General features: G+C 43.2%; 1 protein-coding gene across 1 annotated transcript in view; it reads left to right on the forward strand.

Moving 5' to 3' along the window:
- Positions 1 to 25,761, forward strand: part of SLC6A13 (solute carrier family 6 member 13) — a 78,752-nt gene that overhangs the window by 47,456 nt on the left and 5,535 nt on the right. Inside the window, exons 6-11 of the mRNA XM_061638669.1 lie at positions 8,811 to 8,945; positions 14,420 to 14,523; positions 15,672 to 15,796; positions 16,472 to 16,584; positions 18,690 to 18,827; positions 23,732 to 23,834. Of these exons, the coding sequence (XP_061494653.1) occupies positions 8,811 to 8,945; positions 14,420 to 14,523; positions 15,672 to 15,796; positions 16,472 to 16,584; positions 18,690 to 18,827; positions 23,732 to 23,834 (718 nt within the window). The remainder of the gene's footprint in view (positions 1 to 8,810; positions 8,946 to 14,419; positions 14,524 to 15,671; positions 15,797 to 16,471; positions 16,585 to 18,689; positions 18,828 to 23,731; positions 23,835 to 25,761) is intronic.

A 25,761-nucleotide genomic window follows, 5' to 3' on the forward strand; every position in this document is an offset into this window, starting at 1 on the left:
AAAGAGTCTATGCTTTTGTGTTTAGAGTCCTTCTTGACATGTACAGTTTTCACCTGAACTGTAATTTTGTTTTAGCTACCTTAAGATGAAAAAAAAAATTGATCCAAAACAAACAAACACAAATTCAGCCACAAATGCTTATCCTTGTCCTGCCTTCTGCTGCAGTCCATTGTGAATTGGGAATTAAACATAATGTGGGCCTGTAGCTCAGTGGTCAACAGCTACCGCCATCGCCGTGCTTTGCATGCTTAAAGTCTCCCTTTAGTCCCCAGCATTTCCTGTTAAAAAGGAGCTTATTTTGTAGGGATGAGAAAGATCTCTCCACCTGAGACCATGGAGAGCTGCTGTCAGTCAGGAGCAGATGAACTGCACTAAAGGGAGACGCAGTGGTTTAGCAGTATGAGGCACCTTCCTAGGTGGGTTCTCTGTCATTTTGTTCTGGTAGAACCCTACATTTGGGGCACCTTCTCCAAAGGATGTTTGCCCATGTCTACCAATCTGTTGGGCTGAATTTCTAGAGCCATAGTTTCCAAGTCGCAGAAATAATATATATTTCCTCTTTATCCTGCACTAGTCAGACCTCAACTGGAGCACTGTGTCTACTTCTGGCCACCACACTTGACAAACAATAAAGACAAATTGAAATGGGTTCAGAGGAGGGCAGCAAGGGTGGCCAGCAGAATAGGGAACAAGTGAAGGAACTTGGTATGTTTAGCCTACAGAAGAGAAAAGTGAGGTGTGTGTGTGTGCGTGTGCAGGGAACGTGAAAGCGCACTTCAAATACCTGAATGGGGTCACATCCACACCATACATTTAATGCATATGGCTCCCTCTAAAGAATTCTGGGAACTGTAGTTTATCCTCCACAGAGCTACAAATCCCAACACCCTTAACAGACTACAGTTCCCATGATCCTTTGGGTGAAACCATGTGTTTTGAATGTATGGTGTGGATGCGGCCTGTGACACAGAAGAGGGCAAAGATTTGTTCTCTGTTGCCCTGGCAGACAGGACTAAATGCAACAAGTTTAAATTACAGGAGGGTAGATTTTAGTTGACCATTAGGAGAAATGTCTTCATGGTAAAAGTAGTTCAACAATGGAGCCCATTGTCTATTATTATTATTATTATTATTATTATTAACTTTATTTATACCCTGCCGTTTTTCCAAATTGGAACTCACGCCAGCTTCCAGATAAAAAACAGATACAATTAAAACCTACCAAAGTTAAAAACATATAATACATAAATAAATATAGACAGATATAATTAAAAAATGAACTCTAATTTAAAATAGCATTAAACTGTTTTTGATAATTAAAAACTATACCCATAAAATCAGAATAATTAAAAAATAAACAAGCAAGAACAATATAACCTCCTTTTGGGCCTATCCTTAGCCGCCTTCAGAATCAAAGGCTTGCTGAAATAAGAAAGTTTTTACCTGTCGACGAAAGGACTGCAGGGAAGAGGCCTTATCTCCTTAGGGAGGGAATTCCAAAGCCTAGGGGCAGCCACTGAGAAGGGTCTAGGGGTGGATAGGCTCTTCCTTGCAAGGGGTCTTCAAGCAGAGGCTAGACAGACATCTGTTGGGGATTGGGCTCCTACTGGGAGGAAGGGCAGGATATAAATCTAATAAATAAATAAATAGTTCCACTTGTGGGTTTCCTGCACTGATTAAGGGGTTGGACTTGATGGCCTTACCAGAAAGAATCCTCTCAGACTCTATTATTTAAAAAAAATATAATTTCCCCTGATCAGTGGTGGCTGGTGGCTCCATATCAGTGGGGCAGTGGAATCAGCTCTGGGTTTTAGTCCAACTTTCAAGGAGCTGTCCAAAGTGCTTCAACATTGACATGAAGCCACCAGCTGCCACTGCCCTTTACAATGTGTAGCCAACCCATAGGGGGTATGGGTGTGATACTCACATTTTGAGGGTGGGGGAATGATGAAGCCCTACAGGCCCGTGGCCAGTACTTTGTGCAGAATGACTTGCATTTTTTGTGATCCCCATGGATGGCAGGTATTACAGGGGAGGCAAGGGTTAACTGAGAAATTAATCATGGCTCTGGTTGCAACAGCTGCAGGAATTCAACTCAATTACGAGAGGCTCATAAAAGAAGGAGGGAGACTGCAGCGTGTGTGGGGGTTTAGGAGTAGTAGGAGAGAAGGTGCTATTGTATATATCTGTATTTCTGTCTATACCAAGAACTTTATTTGTATGCTGCAAGTGAAGCTTCTTCCTAACAAAAGCTGTGGCATTTAGCTGGCGTCTTATTTCGTTTGTCTGGGTTACTGGCTTCCTCACAACTGCTGCCAACATAGGGTTATGGGCCCAGATTCTAAGCCTGAAAACCCAGATTCTAAGCCTGAAAGCAAAGATAGCAGAACAGACTTAAAGCCGAGAGTGCAGCCAGTACTGGTGAGCTGCAAGAAAAGGCAAGCACCACTACTCCTGAAGAGAGAGAGGCAAGGATGGCAATGTCCTTTGCATCTGGAATGCCTCTAGAGCGTCTCAGTGAATCTAACTATATAAGTTGGAAGGTAAAGATGCAGATGCTGCTGATCCGTGAGGATTTATGGCATGTCATTGAGGATGCAACGCCAGATGACCTCACAGAGGAATGGCATCGCCAAGACCAGAGGGCAAAAGCCACGATAATACTTGGAGTGCAAGATTCGCAGCTGATAAACGTAAGGCATATGGAAACAGCCAAAGAAGTTTGGGAAGCACTGCAAAACGTACATATTCAAGCTACAGCAGGAAGCAAAGTGCTACTCTCAAGGAAGCTGTTCCAGACATGTCTAAAAGAAGGTGTGAGTATGCATGCTCACATACAAACAATATGTAGCCTGTTTGCACAGTTACAAGACAGAGATGTTATTTACTCTGAACAATTACAAGTTTATTTTTTACTATCTTCATTGGACAATTCATATGACGCCATGATTTTAGCGTTGGAAACTATGAGAGACGAAGAATTAACTATGCAGTATGTTTCCTGTAAATTGCTTCAAGAAGCAGAGAGACGAAGTGAAAGCAGAACGCACCACGCCGTCACCTGTCCGTCAAAGACTAAAGACAACGCTAAAGCCTACGCAGTAAGAACATGTTACAGATGTGGTTCTACTACTCATCTTCGTAAAGACTGCAAAGTACAAAGAAAAGCAGAGAAAGAAAAAGACTGTATGTCAGTACGGGTCGTAACAAACAACACGTGTGAAGAGATAAAGAAAAACAACTCCGTTTGGGTGGTCGACTCGGGAGCAACAATGTTTCTCTGCAATACAAAAGAACAGTTTAAAGTACTCTCTTCAGCTTGTGAAAATATATTTTTGGCTGATGGGACGAAAAGAGAGGTACAGGGGAGGGGCATTGTTTACGTGGAATGTTTACAAACTACTTTAACCAATGTACTATTTGTTCCCCAGATGGAAACAAACATTATGTCTGTGTCCACATTGAACAAAATGAATTATGATGTTATGTTTGTTAAAGGTATATGCACAATAAGTAAAAAAGGGGTAGTGCAAGCTAAAGGAAGTCTAAGAAATGCACTATATGTTATAGACATGAACCCTAAAGCCAAAGTAAATGCGGTATTGAATAAGCCCATTCATGAAGGGTGTATACATGATTATCATAGAAAATTAGGACATGCAAGTTATTCTACCCTTCAAATGATGCCCAAACACAGTGCAGACAAATATTACAAGACTTGCAAATTGTTTCAAGAATGCTCAGTGTGTAAAGAAATGAAAGCCGAGGCTGCTCCTAAAAATAAAAACAGTGACTGCAAGGCGAGCAGAGCATTTGAACTGCTATGGATCTAGCAGGTCCATTTCCAAAATCTAAAGGAGGAGCAAGATTTTATTTTGTTATAGTGGATCATTATACAAGATACAGTTTTGTCTATCTTTTGAAAACAAAAGCCGAAGCAGAGAACAACCTACGTCATTTCATTAAGTGGGTGGAAGCTAAGCATAGAGTTAAGGTGGTGCAGCTACATTCAGATAGGGGTGGGGAATTTCTCTCCAGCTCTTTACAGCGGTTCCTTAAGGAAAGAGGCATTAAACACTCTCTCACGGCCAGTTGGTCTCTGCATCAGAATGGAACCGCAGAACGCAGAAACAAATGTTTACAAAACATGATGCGTACGATGCTACATGGTTGCAGTTTATCAAAGGGGTTTTGGGGTGAAGCTGCAATGTATGCAAACCATTTGATTAACAGGCTTTTCTCCATAGCAATAAATATGACTCCTTATGAAAAGCTATATGGGAAGAAACCCAAACACGCACACTTGAAACCTTTTGGTGCTGTATGTTGGGCACATGTACCCAAAGCGCGTAGAGTAGGAAAGTTAGTCCAAAGAGCAGAAAAAGGGTTTTTTCTTGGATATGCAGGCATACCCTCAGCACATCGTGTATGGCTTCCTACGAGGCAACGTGTGATCATTAGTAGCAGTATAAGCACTAGTAAGACATGGGATCTTGAAGATTCCCTTGCTTCCACAGAGAAGGGCCAGCCTGTAGTCAAACAAGACAAAGGCTCTGATATTGCACAAGCTACTCCGCAAACGGAATCCATACAACCCCGGAGGTCCCAAAGAAGGAACCTCGGAATCCCACCTGTTAGGTTCCAGGTAAATGTAGCCAGGTCTGAACAGGTAGAACCCGCTACATATCATGAAATACATGAATTGCCAAGCACAGAAAAGAACATGTGGCTAAAAGCCATGGGGGAAGAAATGGAAGCAATGAGGAATAACAAAACATGGACTCTGGCAACGCTACCACCTGACAAAAGAGCAATCGGGTGCAGGTGGATTTATAAAATAAAACTAGATAGTAAAGGCGAAGTGCAAAGGTATAGGGCAAGACTGGTGGCAAAGGGGTTCCACCAACATATGGGGGAAGACTATGACACAGTGTTTGCACCGGTCATACGTCATGAAACCATCCGGCTGATTCTCAAAGTGGCAGCCATGGGTAATATGAACGTGTTTCATTATGATGTTAATACAGCCTTCCTTTACGGTGAATTAAGAGAGGATATATATATGGTACAGCCACCAGGGTTTGAAGATGGCATGAAGTGCGTGTGCAAACTGCAAAGATCTATATATGGTTTAAAACAAAGTGCAAAATGCTGGTATGAAAAGCTGACTACAGTGCTAGAATCCATGGGTTTTAAAAAAAGTGCTGCAGACCCATGTCTTTACATAAATGAACAGAAAAGTAAAATAGCATATTGTCTGGTTTTTGTAGATGATATTCTACATGTATGTGAGACAATAGAAGAGGATGATTTATTCGCAGAACAGCTGGCTAACCATGTTGACATCAAACGTCTAGGACATGTGGCGCACTATTTAGGTACAGAGATATGCAGGCACAAGGATGGTAGCGTATCAATGCACCAAGAACAGAAAATATTACAGCTATTAGCAGATCACGGTATGCAGGAATGTAACCCAGTGAAGACCCCAATGGTCATGGGTTTCCAGAGTGAACAATGTGATGATGCATATGCAAATCCCCAGCAATATCGATGTATTATTGGAAAATTGTTGTATATCGCCAAGGTAACCAGACCAGATATATGTACAGCCGTACACATACTTAGCAGAACAGTGGAACACCCCACATTACGGGACTGGAATGGGTTAAAAAGAGTGTTGAGGCATTTAAAAGGTACAGCAAGTCACCGACTGTTCCTTTCGACCACACGAGAGGGGGGTTTAGTCTGCTACGCAGACGCAGACCGTGCAGCAGATAGCACAACCCGAAAGTCAATTTCTGGCACAGCAATAATATATAACGGGGCACTAATAGACTGGCATAGTAGAAAGCAAACAATGGTTGCTATCTCGAGTACAGAGGCCGAATACATCAGCCTCTCCAGTGCTTGTATAGACTTGCTTTGGTATGAATTGCTATTTAAGGACGTAGCTGTGGCTGCATCCAAACCATATGTATTGTTTGAGGATAACCAAGCCTGTATACATTTGGCACAGGCGGAGAGTCACACGAAAAGAACAAAGCACATAAGCACTAGATTTCATCACGTACATGAATGTATAAAACAAGGGCTCATCACATTAACATATTGCGATACCAATGCCATGTTAGCCGATGTGCTAACAAAGCCTCTGCCAGAGGATAAGCACAAACAGCTCATTACTGCACTAGGAGTATACTGAGGATGATGATGATGAATGGACTAAACAAGATTATGAAATGTGGTTCAAAATGTTGGAAGGGGATAGAGACTGGATGGAACAGCAGGATGCTCTAGTACTGATCTAAGAATGTAAAAGATAGAATGAATAAAACAATGTATGTATCATACGGGATGTAAAAACGTATGCAACTATGTATATAAACTGTATGACCTGCATCCCTCAGAAATCAACAAGAAATACAAGGGTGGGGGAATGTTATAGTCAGAATGACTTGCATTTTTTGTGATCCCCATGGATGGCAGGTATTACAGGGGAGGCAAGGGTTAACTGAGAAATTAATCATGGCTCTGGTTGCAACAGCTGCAGGAATTCAACTCAATTACGAGAGGCTCATAAAAGAAGGAGGGAGACTGCAGCGTGTGTGGGGGTTTAGGAGTAGTAGGAGAGAAGGTGCTATTGTGTATATCTGTATTTCTGTCTATACCAAGAACTTTATTTGTACGCTGCAAGTAAAGCTTCTTCCTAACAAAAGCTGTGGCATTTAGCTGGCGTCTTATTTTGTTTGTCTGGGTTACTGGCTTCCTCACAACTGGTGCCAACAGAAGTGTGTGCCACAGAGCATGCCCCAATGGTTGTGTGATGGCCAATGGTTTATAACAAATAAATTTGACTGACATGGCCCAGAATCCCAGCAATATGCAAGAATTGTTCAGTAGATGCACAAAGTTTCCTTGACTATCAATCCCATGTGGAAGGAGTTCCCTGAAGCTAAAACGCAATAGTTAAAAAAAATACTCTTGCCTTATTATTGCCAGCTCAGAAATGGATAAGAATATTCCCCCGGCAGGTTATTTAACAGTACAGTCCTATGCAGACATCAGTGGGACTTTTTCCCAGGTAAGTGCATATAGGATGGAAGACTCAGTTCACTTTTATATGCTTTTATGTGTTATATTGTTATTCTATTGGCTTTAGGTTATGTTTTATTGTTTTAATGATATATTTGTTTTTTAGACTGTATACCACTTAGAGATTTTTTAAATAATAAGTGGGTTACAAATGCTTTTAAGAAAATAAATAAAAGTAACTTATGACCGTTTGAATGTTAAAAAGAAGATGCTGTTCACCGTTAAGTTAGTGGTAGTTAAAATGGTCAAGACTCAGTACTAGAGAAAGGATTCAGTGCCTTCTGTTTATAAGCAGTTAAGGAAAAATATGTGCTATAGTTGAGTGGAGAAATGAACTAAATATATAGGGATGAAATAAGGGATGGAAATCCAATTGTATTCTTTATTCATTGTTGGGATACTTATTGTATTCCATTGCTGCAACTGCAGTCATATATTTCTTTCTATTTAATATTTTTGTAAGTCCTGAGCATGTCACTCTAAAGTTTGCTTGGCCACAGACAGGTGGCGCTAAGAACTACAATGTGACCCAGTCACACTGGGCTCAAGGCTGGGGGGGGGGAAGGAAGGTGAGCAGGTGGCGGCAGCCCAGCCACACTGGCTTCAAATCTGGGGGGAAAGAGGAGAAGGAATGCAAGTGAGAGGGCAGCAACCTGGATGACCTGGGGAACCGCTTTGTGGGAGGCCTCAGCATTGCTATCATGAGGCCTCCCTTTCCTCCAGGCTGTGTAGTGGTGGGGAAGGTGGAAGGCAGGGCCAGGTGCAGACTGGGGAGAGGGGAGGGGCCTTGGCAACCTGGGGAGGGTTTGGCACACAAAGTGTGCAGGACAGAAGCCATATTCAATAATGTGCTGTATATCTGTATATATGTTCATGTTCTTCAAAAGGAATATTAATACACCAAGAAAGGACACTGCAGAACTGTGAGCTGCTACTTGGAGCTCTGGGGCACCTGGAAGAAGGAAGAATCCTCTAATGCAGGGTTTCCCAACCTTTGAGCCACAGATCTTGCTGGACTACAACTCCCATCAGCCCCATCCAGCATGGCCAATGGTCAGGAATTATGGGAACTGTAGTCCAGCAACATCTGTGGCCCAAAGGTTGGGAAACCCTGCTCTAATGTCTGGGCTATCCAGGATGCTGTTGAGCCTCTCCCAAGTTACCCTATCCTGTGCATTCCCATTTTATATTCCTAGCTGTTACCTCTATGTGCTGCATTGCACCTAGCTGGACAGTACAAAATGATCAGTAGCAGAATTGGTGTAGGCGACCTTTGTTGCTGTTATATCCCACCTTTTCCTTCAAGAAGCTCAAGGTGGCATGCATGGTTCTCCCCCTTTCCATCCAATCCTCACAACAACCTTGTGTGGTAGGTTAGGGTGAAAGAGCTTAATGGCTAAGCGGGGATTTGAACCCTGGCCTCCCAGGTCCTTATCCAGCACTCTAACCACTACACCACATTGGTAATGGGCAATGGCTTCCATATAAGGCTTGGAGAAATAGGATTGTCCAAATGTAATGACAAAAGTAGCCATTCCAGGAAGCTTTTGGACCGAGCATGTTTCTTTCTCGTTTCCACCATCCCGTTTTCCGAATGTTCAAAGCCTAAGCAGGCTTCGCCATAGGTTTACTTGGAGCTCTGCTTGCCAGTCTGGCTAACCTGGCAGTTCTTCACAGCCATTGCTCATGATCACTGTGTTTCACCCTTTTGCTAGGTGGTGTACTTTACGGCTACATTTCCATACCTGATGCTAGTGGTCCTGCTGATTAGGGGAGTCTCCCTGCCTGGGGCATCTAAAGGGATCCTCTTCTACCTTTACCCAGACCTCACTAGACTCAGGGATCCCCAGGTAAGTTAAAAGAAACAAGAGGAGGCTTGGTTATTCTATTTATGAATCTCTGTCTCCCCCACATCCATTATTCTTTGTTTCTTTTTCTTTGGTCACGCCCACACCATACACGTGAAGTACATTGAATGCACATTTAAGCACATGGCTTCCCCCAAAGAATCCTGGCAACTGTGTTTACCCTTCACAGAGCTACAATTCCCAGCAACCCTAACAAACTACAGCTCCCAGGATTCTTTAGGGGAAGCCATGTGCTTTAAATGTGCACTAACTGTATGCCCACCCCACCCTCCACTCCTTGGAAGAAGAGTGGGATATTAAATAAATATATACATGGTAACTGTGTGATTGATGTGCCCTGTTTCCTGGACTGATGCTCACACAATTTTTGTCTGCTGCTGTGCATGCATTTCGCTCAATGCATAGAGAGTCTGGCGCAAGCAGAGAGGTAGCTGGGTTTGTTACTACAATTGCAATTGCTCCCCACCACCACCACCGACAAATATCCAGTGAATCTTTTTATACAATGCCCATAGATGTCTTTTGGGGCAGTCTGATTGTGTCACCACTACTGCCTCTAAAAAAGGTGACTTTGAGTCTCCCATGTACTTTTCATGTGCATGAGTGAGTGATAGGTTTTCAATGCTCAGGTGCATAGACTGTGCAGAGGGACAACAACAAATGGTAAACGGATCTGGCACATCTGTTCGGAAGCAGCTGCTGTAACCTCTTTGGCCTCCCAAATGCGCTCTGTTCCCTGCCCTTGCTTTTTTCTTCTATTGCCAGTTCATTCCAGGTTGCCTCGATGAAATGTCCCTTTGTCCAACTGCCATTTTTCAATCTTTAGGCCAAGTTCCTCCATGCTAAATCCTGGTTCCAGCTGAGTTGCTGCACCAGCCTTTTGTGTGGAGGAGGTGTCTCCATAGAAGATTAAGGGGGTGCCTGCCTGAAAAAAAATAGGTCAGCAAAACCCTTGGTAACCCTTTTAAACTCCTCCCAGGCCAGCCAGTAAGCTTTAGTATGGGGGTTTTGAGGACAGAATTTGGTAGAATCAGTGGAGATGTTATTGGGTAATGTATCTGACTCCTCATTTGGGGGCTGGGAATCCATTCAACAGGGGCAGCCCAAGGATTAAATTCAGTTCTCCACATTTCTGCAGCCATTTGTGCTTTTTTAAAAAAAACATTCACTGTCCTAATGCATTTTTGTATGTTGTTTTCACTAATATATGCATTTTTATGCACACCTTTACCTAACATATGCATTTTTTGTAAACTTTGGTTGGGATAACTGCCTTGCAATATTCAGGTGAGTGCCTTAAAACTGCCTGAAATCCTGGAGAGCTGCTGCCAGTCAGTGTGGACAATGCTGAACTAGAGGGACCAACAAATGGTTTGACTCAGTATAAGGCAGTTTCCTGGGTTTCTGAGCAGTGTCACCAGTGCCTGTTGTTGCTGTTATCACTTTGCACACACAAAAAGTCTCCAAGCGACTTTCAAATTCATAAAATAGAAATAAACATTAATAACCAAATATATAGAAAAAAAAATCCCAATAAAACAGCAGCCCTGAAAAAGTGCTCATCCACCAATAATTATAAAAAAGGTCAAGTCCTACCCACCTCACGATGAGATGAGCACTGCCACATGGACAGAAGAACGTATGTTCGTATGTGGTGCCTGCTAGAGTGCATGGCTTGGGCTGGCTGCCTCCTGGCTCAGGCTGCAAACATGCCATACATTTAAAGGACATTTAAAGCATCTTCCCACCCCGCCAAAAATCCTGGGAACTGTAATTTGTTAAGGGTGCTGGGGATCATTTCTCTTTGAGGGGAGAAACTATAGTTCCCAGGATTCTTTGGGGGGGATGTTCTTTAAATGTATGATATAGATGCAACCACAGTCAGGGGAATCTCCCAGCAGGGATTGTGAAGCATTGGAAGAAGGTACCTAGGTGAGATAGACAGACAGCCCACCCACCTAGAGATGTGAAAGACCAGGGGGAAAACCAGAAAAAATATGAGGGGGCAAAACTATTTCCCTCTGTTTTTTTCCAATTCAAAAAAAGAACAACAAAAATTGGGGAAAAAGTTTGTTTCTGAATTTTTCCTTCCCCTCCCCTAGGCCTTCACATCTCTACACCCACCACCTGAGAAAGCATCCCTTCCACTGGGGACTGGCTCAGTAGGATGGGAATATGGCCAGGGGGCTCAGAAGGATCTGATGGAGAGTGAGGGCTGCGACTGCCACCATCTACTGCCTGAGGAGGCCTCTGTGTAGGGCCAACCTTGCAGTTTAAGAAGCAGCTCTGAGACTTGATCTAAATTCCAATAGCAAACGTAGCACAGATTTTGCACCCCTGGCCTACAAACTCAGTTCCCAAAGAGCCTCTCCATTTGTGTCTGTTCTGTCCTCTAATATCCCTTGAAACCTCTTCTTCAGTTGACACAGGATTCTGGTTTTGCACCTGGATAGCCCGCCTACCATTGTTCAACCTCTTCCTTATACCTGGGCAAAAATGTCTTCCTCAAGTTTTCAGACTGGGCCTGCACAAATTGGGACACAGACTACCAGCCACTTATTGTAGACTGCTAGCCTGTAAATGAGGGGTGGGGAACCCTTAACAGGCTGAGCACCACATTCTCTTCTGGGCAGCCTTCTGTGGGTGCACTTACAAGTGGTGGGTGCAGCCAGAGGCTAAAGTAGGCAGAACAATGAATGCAAGCTTAACTTTTTGTACAGTAGGCTAGTGTCTACATTAGGGATGGAAAGATCTGTTAATTTTGGTTCTCAGTTTCTCATTTTTCCAATGTTAAATTTGATTCTCTACATTTCTGCAGCAATCTGTGATTTTTTAAAAAACATCCTCATGAAAATTCTCCATCATTTTATTTCTCCAAATAAACACATTTTTGTAGGCAGCGTTGACAAAGGTACACATTTTTGCAAGCCATTTTTCATCACATCATGCCATTTTGCCTGTTGTTTTCACTCATATATTCATTTTTATGCGCACTTTCCCTTAATACATGCGTTTTGTAAATATTGTTTCTGATTGTTGAAAAAAGCAAAACAGAAAAATTGGGGGGAAAGTTTGTTTCTGAATTTTCCCTTTTCCCCTTGGCAAACTGCATCCCAAATTTCTAATAAATGCGAATTTAGAAGGATGGTTATGCTTCGGTTCTTCAGAAGTGCTAATTTGATATGTTCTGCTTGAAATGCAAACAATCAAAATTCTCACCCAGTCTGTGGATTCTCACCCAATAGTGTCTCTACATACACGCCAACCTCCTTCTCTAGCCTCTTTCCAAACATGCAAGAGGTATTATTAGTGTTCAAGAATACATTCCAGTCCTGCAAAAACACTCAAGGAGGCTTCAAAGAAGGGCTGGGGAGAGGGGAGGTGACTGAGAAGGAGGAAGTGTAGCCAGGAAAGAGTCTCATAAGCCAAACAGAGAGGCTTGGAGGACTGCCTTTGGCCCCTGGCCCTGAGGTTCCTCACCCCCTGCTGTAAATACCAACACTGTATATGTAGTCCCAGGCAGGTAGAAGAGCCAAGGGAATTTTGTGAGCCCTTGGAGGGCTGCAGAATTCATGCATACTGCAGAGGATTGTAGGGTATGTTCTAGGGCACATACCGGCTCTGTTTGCGCGATCAAATCTCCGCTTAATAAGCTGAGACGTGCATAAGTGTCATCCACCCACACACCACCCTTTGCTTTCACTCTGTTCTTCCCTTCACATAAGCAGTGAAACGAGCCAGGGAAAGGGCAGTGAACCAAAACTTTCTGTCGCATGTGTATTGGAAACAAGCCAGAATATGAAGCCATGCTTTAAAGTTGGCTTCCGGAGCTTGCCTTATTTGGAAGTCATTCACTGTAATTCCAGGTTTGGATGTGATGGGAAGCTATAGTTAACTGGAGCTTCCTGGCTTGTATGTTCTATCACATGAAGGGAGGAGCGAAGCAGGAGGAAAGGGTTCATGTGCAGGTGCATGAAGCTCATGCACATCTTGACTTATTAGACTGAGATTTGACACCCTAGCATTGCCATTCCAGAACAAGTATTATGAGGAAAGGTTGAAGGAACTTGGCATGTTCAGTCTGGTGAAGAGAAGGCTGAGGGGTGACATGATTGCACTCTTTAAGTACCTGAAGGGCTGTCACATAGAGGAGGGTACAGATTTGTTCTCTGCTGCCCCAGAGGGTAGGACTAGGTCTAATGGTTTTAAGTTGCAGGAGTGTAGATTCAGATTGGACATTAGAAGGAACTTCTTGACAGTAAGGGCAGTTCGGCAATGGAACCGACTGCGTAGGGAGGTGGTGGGATCCCCTTCGCTGGATGTCTTCAAGCAGAGGCTGGACAGCTATCTGTGGGAGATGCTCTAGCTGTAGATTTCCTGCTGTGAGCAGGGGGTTGGACTCGATGGCCTACAAGGCCCCTTCCAACTCTATGATTCTATGATTCATGTGGGGCAGTTGTTGGTTCTTGCCATTGAGACTGGAGAGCACGGTCTATACAATTACACAGCATTCCCTTGTGGCTGCATGCCGCAGAGGAAGGTCAATAGCAATGTGTCTCATTAAGGACCCCCTGAAAAGCTTCCAAAGAACCAGGGTTTCCCCAGAAAATAGCCAGAAAGTTCCTGGTATATTGTATCTAGCAGTATTTGATGGTCGGCATGCAATAGTATTGAACATTATTGTTATATTGATATTTAATATAAAAATGTATTTGATAGTTGACATGTAATAGTGTTTCTGCAATTGGTAGATGCATAATGGTTATAGTATTTGACAGTCGATGGCTCATTTGATTTCATATCTGACACCTGCCAAAATCAAAACAACTGAGACGTGCAAACAAGTCTAAAGCATTCAGTTTTCAAATTTTGAATTAAAAAATTAACACCTAACATGAAAAAACTAAATTTTCCCCTGGAGTTTCTCATTCAAATGGTTGAAATCAAAGCATCCACTGAATTTTGTTTATTTGTTTAAACTCTTAAGTTCTGCCCTTTGTCCTTTATTGTTTTTTGCAGGTTTCTGAAGAGAAGCACAGTAATTAGTTGTTAGTAGATGCCCCAGCCTGCTGAATTAAGTGGCAGTCTAAGACACTTATTCACAGGTAGATCTTGCTTGATACAGCAGCTTAGAACCCTTCCCAGCAAGCATAATAGCTTCTGTTCTAGTTACCTAATTAATTTTACTGTTAGGGAAGTGGAGCGGGAAATATTTTCTTTTTGGTGAGATAAACTGCTAGACAACAGGACACTTTCCTTGTCTCTTGAAACTGCTGTGGTGTTTGAGTGGATTTATTCACAAATAAGTCCCACCAACTGTTTTTCAGGCAGCAAGCTTTCTGGAGGCAAAGTTCTTCATCATGAAAGAACTGAATATATTGGTTTTGTAAAGCTACAAGAAAGGCCCTTGTAGACGTGCTTTCTATAATTTTGCTCTGTTTTTCTGTTGCTTACAGGTGTGGATGGATGCAGGTACTCAGATTTTCTTCTCTTATGCCATTTGCCTGGGATGCCTGACTGCTTTGGGCAGCTACAACAAGTATCATAACAACTGTTACAGGTAACTGAAGTGTGAGTCCAGCTTTCAAGGTTCTGCGCTTGTCACTTGCTCCTTCCTTTCTGACCCCCCTGAATCCTTTCTCCATTGCAGAAATAGTTTACTGGATTAAAGAATTCCTGCTCTGTTCCTGCATTTTGTGCTTTTCAAACTTTCTGACTTTTCAAAATGAGGTTTTAAAAATGGTTCTTTCTGAAACGAAAATGTGAGTCATCTATTACAAGAAACATGGAGATGCCACCGAAAATGGATCCCCATATCAAGATGTACCCCTTCCCCTCTGTAAAATATTGTAACCCTTAACCCATATTTTCACATTTGTCAGTTCTATGCTTCCAGGGTAATCTGGCATTGTCACCTTCTCCTCACTCACATTTTACTGAGAATCCAAACAATAGCATTGCCAGCCTGTTGCATTTAATCTTTTTTGTTCTTATCCAGTCTTTTTTTAGACTTAATTTGTGACAAATTTTAAACTTAAATTTTAAATATGAAAGAAAATTGTAACCAGCAAAGTGTACTGAGGTGTATTTTCAGGGCTACTGTGCCTTTAATTATTAGCTTCCTCCTTACAGCTTCTGCCTCTTTTATTCCTTTGTATTCAGTATGGCAGCAACTACACAGTTCATGCATCACACAGGACAAAAGAGGCAGAAACAGCAAGGATTAAGCTAATAATTAAAGGCACAGTAGCCCTGAAAAGCTTCAATACACTTTGCCAGCTGCAGTTGTCTTCAAAATTAAACATTTAAACTTAAAAATTTAAAACTGTACTGTACTCAGCATGCTCCATGCATGGGGTGAAGATGGGGCTTTAATTACAAAAAAGACGTGGGGGGGGAAGAAAGAAAAAGAAAAAAGAAAAAAATTACAGAAAACCATTAATTAAAGCCACTGCCCCTTCTGAGTGGAACAGGAAATGAGTAACTGAACAGCAATTTAGAGGCTATTCATCAGTAATTGATTGATTGATTAATTCATGCAAGTAATCTAGTGACTGCCCTAAGATGTGCACATCTCCATGTGGTTGCTTCACTCTTATTGGCTACTGATGATGTTTATTATTTGATTGGCTCCTCCTCCTTATAGAAGCTTCCTTCTCACTAGATGTCCAGGGTTTTTTTGCACTCACATTCATCTGTTCCTCCTAGGGACTGCATTGCTCTGTGTTTTTTAAACAGCGGCACAAGTTTTGTGGCTGGTTTTGCAATCTTTTCCATCCTGGGCTTTATGGCACAAGAGCAGGGAGTGCCTATCTCTGAGGTAGCTGAGTCAGGTGAGTGGTTTGTGCATGTGGGATTATCTTGAGCCCACAGAAATGTAGCATTGTGATTATCAGCATCCTAGAAAGCCATATTGACCACTTTTTTCTCTTTTTTCCCAACATGCCTTGAAAATTAGTCCTGTCCTTATTCCCCTCGATAAGCAACATGTAGACCATGATGGGAGAGCCAAACCTCTCCAACCAGATTCAAAGGTCCTTTCTCTTTCCCCGTTTATTTATTATTTATTTAATTTCATTTATAAACCGCCCATAGCCAATGGCTCCCTGGGCGGTGTACAACATACAATAATACAATAAATGAACAAAATCACAGATAAAAATACAAATTCATAATAACACTAAATGATATTAGCATAGCTAAAACATTAAAACAGTAATTAAATTCAGTAATTAATGGAATCCCTTCCATTGTAGCAGTGCCCCAACTTCCTTTGCTGCTCATAATGGCACCAACATCCCAGCAGCTGTGATTCTTTATGAACACTGTACATGCCTGCGCACAAAGGCAAAGAAAGAGGTTGGGCTTTCCAGTGCCATAAAATATAATTTGGTGAACATGGCTTATATTTTGTCATTGGTCTCACTGCCTGTTTGGTGTTAATGGCACATCTTCATGAAATCTCAGATTCTTCTAGCACACTTAGGCTAGCACTTTTCTCTTGACAGGGCCTGGCTTGGCATTCATAGCATACCCACGAGCTGTCGTCATGCTGCCTTTCTCACCGTTATGGGCCTGCTTCTTCTTTGTCATGGTTGTTCTGCTGGGATTGGACAGCCAGGTAATGTTGCCTTGTGTGGGCAATTTCAGCCAAGAGCTTAACCACTTGCCTGGAAGACAGGAGAGAGCTTGCTGCTTTTCACTGTGGGCAATGATAGCAAGTTCATGTTTGCATACCATTTTAAGGGCAGGTGATGAGAAAAGAGGCCTCAGACAAATCTAATGTGGCTTGCAATACACTTTTATACAGTGGCGGCTGGTGGCTCCGTGTCAGTGGGGCAGTAGAATCCACTCTGGGGTTTAGTCCAGACTTTCAAGGAACTGTCCCAGGTGTTGGAGCACCTTGGACAGTTCCTTGATAGTTTGGACTAAAACCCAGATCAGATTCCACTGCCCCGCTGACATGGAGCCACCAGTCACCACTGCTTTTCTACCTGATTAGATCAGAGTCTTGTCTTTTCTTTGTGTGTTTACCCATTTCATCGCCTGCTGGGGGAAGGTGCAGGGGGCAGAAAGCTAATTGTCTGAAAGAGGGCTTTTAATTTTGCCATCAGTCAATTCATGATCCATTGGGTGAGCATGGCCATGTTGAGGACAGAGATGCTGGTAAAACTGGCTGTGCTCAAGCCCAGAATCAAGCTTTGGGAATACTGTCATGCTCACTTCTGAAGGAGAGGCAAGTCTTCGAACTCTCAGATTCTTCCGGAGCTGAGATTAAAATCTGAGCTGGAGAAGATTTCAGGACCTACCCCTTCTTTGCTGAGTGGACCCTGGGTACACTAGGATTGCAGGGTCAAGGAATGTTCTGCCTCAACTTCCCCCCAAGGGGAGGTTTCTTGTCCTCCCAGTCCCAGTTTTCCCAAGGTGGGTTTTTGCCCTCCCCCGTCCCAGTTTTCTATAGGACAGCTTGTTGTTGCTTTGCTTAGAATATTGCTTTGAAGAGTTTGCTTGGTAAAACTGCTCTGACTAGCTCCAAAATATGATTTGAGATCTTTCTGATTGGGGAAGGGGAACAGAATTTTGCATCATTTCTGAATTAATCTAGGCAGGGGAGAGCTTGCCCATCTCTTGCTGAGAACAGTAGAAGCTTGGTGACGGGCATCAGAGGAAGGGTCTGGAGTTCTTCCAATTTTGGTTTGCAAAAAAAGATGATGCTAGGCTAGCTACGCAGCACCTCTTAGTGAACATTTTGGGGAATGAGCACCTAGTAGTTAAAAAAAGATCACCGTGATTAGAGCCAAATTGTCGTTTTGTTTTAGAGAGTTGAAAGTGGTTTGAGGAACCATTCATTGTTCCACCATGGTGGTCATCCAAATGAGGTTACATTGAATTCTGGGGGAGGGGAAGAAGTGATTTGAGGGAGGCATTGCTTCTCAAGGCGTTATACATGCGTTTCTGTTATCCTCCTGTTGGCTTTGGTCACTTTTGCAGCTTTTTGAAATGATAACAAAACCCTGCTGGATCAGGCCAATTGCCCATATAGTCCAACACCCTCTTCTTACAGTAGCCAACCAGATGCCTATGGGAGGTTCACAAGCAGGACTTCAGGAATGCACAGTATTTTTCCCATTTGTGAGTCCCAGCTACTGTTATTTAGAGGCATACCACCCTCAACAGTGGAGGTAGACCACAGCCATCATGCCCAATAGCCACTGATCTCCTTATCCTCCATGAATTTGTCTAATCTTTTAAAGCCACCCAAGTTGTGACCATTGCTACCTCTTGTAGTAGAGGACTCTAGCTGAACTATGTACTGTATGAAGAAGTTATTTCTTGTGTCTGTCCTGACGCTGCCATCACTGGATGACCCCAAGTTCTAGCATTTATGAGAGAGGGAGAAAGGCATCTCTCTATCTACTTTCTCCACACCATGCATAATTTTATACACTTCTCTCAAAACCCAGATAGAACTTGGTTTACCAGAGGCAAAAGCAGCATGAGTGAGTACACCCTGAGCAGTGACCCCTCTTTCAACCCTCTTTTAACTTTTTGGAGACCAAACACTATTGTCTGTCTCCTCTTCAGGCACAATTTCTCAGAGCATTCAGGGGAAATGCTGTGGCAATGTGTTCAGTACTTTGTGGAGTCTTATTGAATTGATTGATAAGGGAGGGTCAAAATCTGGTGGTAGGAAAGAGGTGATGGGTGCCTAAATTCTCTCCCTAGTTCGTCTGCGTGGAGAGCCTGGTGACAGCCCTAGTTGACATGTATCCTGGAATCTTCCGGAAAAAGAACCGCAGAGAAATGCTCATCCTTCTTGTCTCTGTCCTCTCATACCTTGTGGGACTGGTCATGATCACTGAGGTATAAGACTCTACATTTCCTTCGCTTGTATAACTTTTGTATAAAAATGGAGGGAAAAGAGTTTGCTATTGTGGCAAATAAAATGTCAGCTGCCCAATGCTGCTTGGATCACATGTCAGCCAGAGCTGTTCCACAGCCAGGTAAGTCTGCCAGGGTGCATTAGCAGAGTGTGAGGGACCCCAGAGGACATTTTTCCCAGCCTCCTCTCTCCCCAAATGTGGAGCTGGCCCTGCAAGCAAGTTTGTTCTCCCTTATTGATTCTTGTCACTGAGGAAATGCTGATAGCCTTTCAAGAGTTTGAAAATCAGTGTTTTAAAGGATGTTCTGTTTATAATTTTGGTGGAAATGCTTAATGTTATGTCCACGAATTCAGAAGTGTTTATTGATAAATAGTATTTAGATAAAGTCCCCCCCTCTTTAAAATAAAATAAAATAAAAATGAAGTTGTTCAACTTGTACAAATTTAAAAGCTTCATGTGATAATATTTTGTAAGCCGCTCTGAGTCTTTTCTTGGGGCTGTAAAGGAGGGTATAAGTGTTCTAAATAAATAGTTTAAATACATGAACTGACAGGAGGGGCTAATGTACAAACAAATGTTGCAAGATCACCCCGTGAGCTTAATGGATGAGTGAGGATTTGAAGCCAAGTCTCCATACTCCCACTAGTCTAACCAAGGGGTTGCCAACACGGTGCCTTCAGACATTGTGGAGTACAGCTCCCATCATCCCTGACCACTGGCCATGTTATATAGAATGTATGAAAGTTGTAATCCAAAACGTCTGGAGGGTACCACATTGGATTTCCCTGCTCAAAGCACAGTCAGAGTAGGGGAAACTGACTGAAGGAACCGAGAGGGAAGCAGAAGTTATGCAAGGGTTGCATACAAAGAAGCCTAGAAGTTTTCCTCTCCTTCTTTCTCCCCCCTCTAGTCTCTCTCTCTCTTTTTAATGCTCAAACCCTATGCTCTAAATTCCAAATTATGTACAGAAAATGAAGATGGGCTGTCCTGTTTCTGTAATGGTCCCTGCTGGCTCACAAGCCTGTAGTAGGTAATACCAAGCTTGGCAGTAAGAATCCAACATTTATTATCAGAGAGGGATTGATGCAGAGGGAGATTGATGCAGAGGGAGAATCTGGATATCTAGCTTGTTGTCCCAGTTATTAAGCTGCAAATCTCTCCCTCTCTTTTGCCCATTAGCTGCTGGGCTGAGTTCAAGGTGCTGGTTTTGGTGTACAAAGCCCTATGCAGCTTGGGACCAGGATACCCGAAATACTGTCTTACCCCTTATATACCTAGTCAATCACTGCACTCTGCAGGTGAGGGCCTCCTGCAGATACCATCTTAACAGGAGGTCCATTCTGCACAACATAGGAAGTGGACCTTTGGTGTTGTGGCACCTACCCTTTGGAGCTCCCTCCCCTTAAATATTGGACAGGCACCATCTCAATTATCCCTTTGACACCTACTGAAGACCTTCCTCTTTCAACAAGCCTTTTAAGTAGAGACTTTATTCCAGTTTGTCTGTGTTGGAATTGCCTTTTAAGATGCTTTTAAAGCTTTTTTTTTTAATCAAAGATGTTTTTAAGATATTTTGTTTCTGAGATGTTTTTAGTGTCTTGTGAGTTGTTTGCAACCCTGGGCTCCTTCTGGGAGGATGGGCGGGATAGAAGTTTAATTAATAATAGTAATAATAATATACACAGAGGCAAGGCAGCAACACACATTAAACAGCAATATTGTTTGCAAGGACACCAGTGTTTCTTTCACCAACATGCCAAGTCTGAATTATTGATAGCTGTGTGTCATTAAGGGCCTGTATATATGCACTTGGTGCCCTGATTGGCTCAGGACTCATTGGCTCATAGACAAATGTTTAAAGACATCACACTTTATATGTGTACCAGCAGAGTGTATGATGAATGCATAAACAGGAAGCTTGCCTGACCACAGTAATACAAGTACAATTTACCTTCTTACACAGAAGGCACAGAATTTAGCTACCCTTTCACATTTCAGCCTTAAAAATGGCCTCCAAAGTAGCTAACAGTAAAATAGAAAATAAAATCAATTTAAAAACCAAGAGCAGAACAAAGCACAATCAACAGGCAAGACAAATGCTTCATGTCAAATGCTGAAAAAAATAAAAAGCTCTTATTGACTTGTCTAAAGCCAAAAAGGGAGTGAGCTAACTGGACCCCTTGAAGGATTGAGTTCCTGGGTGGGCAGGATCATATGGGATCAGGCATGCCTTCAGAAATGCTGGTCCTTTACTGTTTAGAACGAATATTAGGGCTCTGCTGAACCAAGCCAAGGCCCATCAAGTTCAGCATCCTGTTCTCACAGTGGCCAGCCAGATACCTATGGAAAGCCCACAAGTAGGACCTGAGCATGATAGCAATTTATTTATTATTTGATTTATATCCCGCCCTTCCTCCCAGCAGAAGCCCAGGGCGGCAAACAAAAGCACTAAAAACACTTTAAAACATCATAAAAATAGACTTTAAAATACATTAAAACAAAACATCTTTACAAACATTTTTTTAAAAAAGGTTTAAAACATATTAAAAAGCAATTCCAACACAGATGTAGACTGGGACAAGGTCTCAACTTAAAAGGCTTGTTGAAAGAGGAAAGTCTTCAATAGGCACCGAAAAAATAACAGAGATGGTGCTTGTCTAATAATTAAGGGGAGGGAATTTGAAAGTGTCAGTGCCACAACACTCAAGGTCCACTTCCGATGTTGTGCAGAACGGACCTCCTGATAAGATGGTATCTGCCGGAGGACCTCACCTGCAGAGCGCAGTGACTGAGTATATAAGGGATAAGACGGTCTTTCAGGTATCCTGGTCCCAAGCTGCATAGGGCTTTGTACACCAAAACTAGAACCTTGAACTTGGCCAGGTAGCAAATGGGCAGCCAGTGCAATTCTTTCAACAGTGGGGTGACATGTTGGTGATATCCTGCCCCAGTGAGCAGTCTTGCCACTGCATTTTGCACCAGTTGCAGCTTCAACCAACCTCAAGGGCAGCCCCACATAGAGCACATAACAGTAATCAAGCCTAGAAGTTGCCAGTGTGTGGACAACAGTGGTCAGGCTATCCCAGTCCAGAAACAGCTGCAGCTGTCTTACCAGCTGAAGCTGGTAAAAGGTACTCCTAGCCATGGAGGTCACCTGGGTCTCTAGCAACAAAAATGGATCCAGAAGCACCCCCAGACTACGGACCTGCTCTTTCAGAGGGAGTACAACCCCATCCAAAGCAGGCAACTAACCAATTATCTGAACTCAGGAACTACCAACCCACAGTGCCTCCATCTTGGTAGGATTCAGACTCAGTTTACTGGCCCTCCTCCAGCCCACCACTGAGTCCAGGCAACGGTCCAGGGCTTGCACGGCCTCTCCCAATTCAGAGGTTACAGAGAAATAGAGCTGGGTATCATAAGCGTACTGCTGACACCTCACCCCAAATCTCCTGAGGACCGCTCCCAAGGGCTTCATATAGATGTTAAACAGCATGAGGGACAAGAAGGTACCCTATGGCACCCCACAGCACAGTATATAATGAAAATAATAATGTGGTCCTTGGGCTCAAAAAGGTTCCCTTCATCTGCCCTCTGGGCTTTTTAAAGTGCCTTTTGGTTGGGAACGTAACAGAACTCTGAAATGATGCCACACAGTGCGTTGGCTCCCTGTTTTCCAGCATATGACAGAGGCATGAAATGACATCAGAGTTTTAGTAGCTGGTCCTCCTGGATACCTCGGATTCCTAGTTTCTGTCCATGAGGAGACTTAAATATAGACCTGCTGCATACTTCTGCATTCCCAGACTATAACTTATCTCTTTTCTGTCTCATGGAAATTAGAAGCTGAAAGAAGAACATTGCTAGGATTGCATTCCTGAGTCCTTGGCTTTCTGTCGCAATGTGGCATGTTTAAGGAATAGTCTTTGACGTTGGGTTTTTACAATAAATTATTTATGATTCATATAAGACTCTCCCCGAACATACACACCAGTTGTTGCTTAGAGCGCTTAACATTAAATAGTGCAATGTACATGAATAGCCACTAGGGCATTTGCCATTATTATTATTATTTTTAATGACCTTTGTGCGGAGGGGAACGGAGAGTGAGCTTGAAGGAACTGTGTTTTCCCTAACTACACAGAGAGAATAAAATTGTTTTCAGAAGATGCTTGGTAATCAGGAAGTAAAAAAGAAGCAGCAACAATAAGGCTCTGGAGGGTGCAGATGGAGTCCGCTGTCAATTTAAGATAGGTTGATAGGCTCTCCAAATATCAAGTAATGGCCCAGTCTGGATGTTCAATATCTTTGCTTAATAAGCCAAGATGTGTACAAGATTCGGGCACCTGCATGCAGTCACTTTGCTCTTCCCTTTCATGAAGAAACCAGGATCCATGGTTACCCATAGCTTCCTGTTGTGTCTGAACTAGAAACTATGGTTAATGGCTTCCGAACAAGCCAGAATCTGGAAACTAAATCACAGCTTCATATTCTGGCTTGTTTCCTGGTTTGGATGTAAGAGGAAGCTATTAACTGTGGTTCTTGGTTCTCTGTCTCTTCTCCCCCACCCCCACCTGCTTGTGCAAAGGAAGGAATAAAGTGGCTGGGTGCAGGTGTCTGGCACTTATGCATATCTCAGCTTATTCAGATGAGTTCTTGATTGTCCAGTGTCTCAATACAGAGAGTTGCCATGATGAGTTTCAAAGATTAGATTTTTCTTACAGCAGCGGCTGTTCAGGGCCTGGAAAGCCAGCAGTACAATCTTAGGGATTCATCTAAAATACTCGTCTGAATTTCTCCTTGGATTTTGGGATTCTGAATTGCTTCCTCTCCTCTCTCTCTTCCTTTCCCTTTCCAATTCTATGTCCCTGCTCCCTTTCTTAGGGTGGGATGTATGTCTTCCAACTGTTTGACTACTACGCTGCTAGTGGAATGTGCCTACTATTTGTCGCCATTTTTGAGACTCTGTGCATTGGATGGGTATATGGTAAGTACAAATGTGGAGGAAACAAGTGCCATTGTTTAAGTTCCTCTCTATTGTCTCTAAAGCACACATTAAACCACCAGTCTAGAGCAACTCCTGGTAACCAGGCATTGAGATACTGCAAATATCATGAGAATCTCATGCCAATATCTTGGAATGGTATCATGGAATCGTTCCTTGCAGCAAGCTACATGTGGCCCTTGTCTGACTTTCAAATGGCCCTCTGCCCAATTTTTAGTCTCAGGAACTCTCTTTTGTATCTGGTTGCAGTTGCAAGTGCATTTGGAGGAAGCGGATCATCTGGATCCATTTCAATCAGGCTTCAGGCCTGGACATGGGACTGAAACGGCCTTGGTTGCCTTGGTGGATGATATGAGGAGGGCAGTGGATAGGGGTGAATGTACCTTCCTTGTCCTCCTGGATCTCTCAGCAGCTTTTGACACTGTTGACCACGGTATTCTCCTGGACTGTCTGGAGAGGTTAGGTATAGGGGGCACTGTATTGCAGTGGTTCTGTTCCTTCCTCTCTGGTAGGTACCAGAGAGTGCCATTGGGGGAGGAGGTTTTGGATCCTTGGCCTCTCAATTGTGGGGTGCCACAGGGCTCCATCCTCTCCCCAATGCTGCTTAACATCTATATAAAGCTGCTGGGGGCTATCATCAGGAGATTTGGGCTGCAATGTCACCAGTATGCGGATGACACGCAGCTCTATCTCTCATTTAAATCTTCACCGAGGTTGGCTGTAGAAACCCTGTCCAAGTGTCTGGAATCGGTGAGTGGCTGGATGGGAAGGAACAAGCTGAAGCTGAACCCTTACAAAACTGAGATACTATTCGTGGGAGACAAGAGAGCGTTGGGGGATGTTGTCCTGGTGCTCAATGGGGTACAACTGCCCTTGAAAGACCAGGTCTGCAGCCTGGGGGTCATTCTTGACTCCCAGCTGTCCATGGAGGCTCAAGTCTTGGCTGTGAGCCGGGCAGCGCTATATCAACTCCATCTGATACAGAGGCTGCACCCCTACCTTCCCAACGATCTGCTCCCATCTGTGGTACATGCCCTGGTCTTCTCTCGCCTAGACTACTGTAATGTGCTCTACGTGGGGTTACCTTTGAAAACGGTCTGGAAGTTGCAATTGGTACAGAATGCAGCGGCTCGCCTGATTAAAGGCAGACGCCGGCGAGATCACATTCTAAAGGAGTTACACTGGTTACCAGTTATTTTCCGGGCCCAATTCAAGATGTTGGTTTTGACCTTTAAAACCCTACACAGTTTTGGCCCAGTCTATCTGAAAGAACGCCTCCAGCATCATCAGCGATTCTGCTCAACAAGATCAGCCTCAAAAGGCCTTCTGTCCATCTCACCAGTTAAAACAGCTAGACTGGTGAGGACTAGGGAGAGTGCTTTTTCTATTGTGGCCTCCACTCTGTGGAATTCCCGCCCAAATGATCTCCGCCATGCCCCCTCTATGATGAGCTTCCACCAGGCCTTGAAGACCTGGCTCTTCAGACAGGCTTTTGGGGTGGGTTAGGTTCTACTATTATTGTTGAGATTTTTCAGAGCTTGGAAAAGTTACTTTTTTGAACTACAACCCATCAGCCCAATCCAGTGGCCATGCTAGCTGGGACTGATGGCAGTTGTAGTTAAAAAAAGTAACTTTTCCAAGCTCTGAGATTTTTAATGTTTTAATGTAATTATATGTTTTTATTTTGTACGTCGCCCAGAGTGGCTGGACAACCAGCCAGATGGGTGACTAATAAATCTAATAAATAAATAAATAAATAAATAAATTTGGTTTCAGGAGGCAGGAGATGCTGCATGCTGGTGCTATGAAAGTTTCAGGATGAGTGGAAGCAAATTAACAAGGGAAGGAATGAAACATTCTGATGCCGCTTCTGTGGTCTATCCTATATTGCCACACTGGCCAGAGAAAT

This window comes from Rhineura floridana, chromosome 8 (genome assembly GCF_030035675.1).
Source record: "Rhineura floridana isolate rRhiFlo1 chromosome 8, rRhiFlo1.hap2, whole genome shotgun sequence".
NCBI lineage: Eukaryota > Metazoa > Chordata > Lepidosauria > Squamata > Rhineuridae > Rhineura > Rhineura floridana.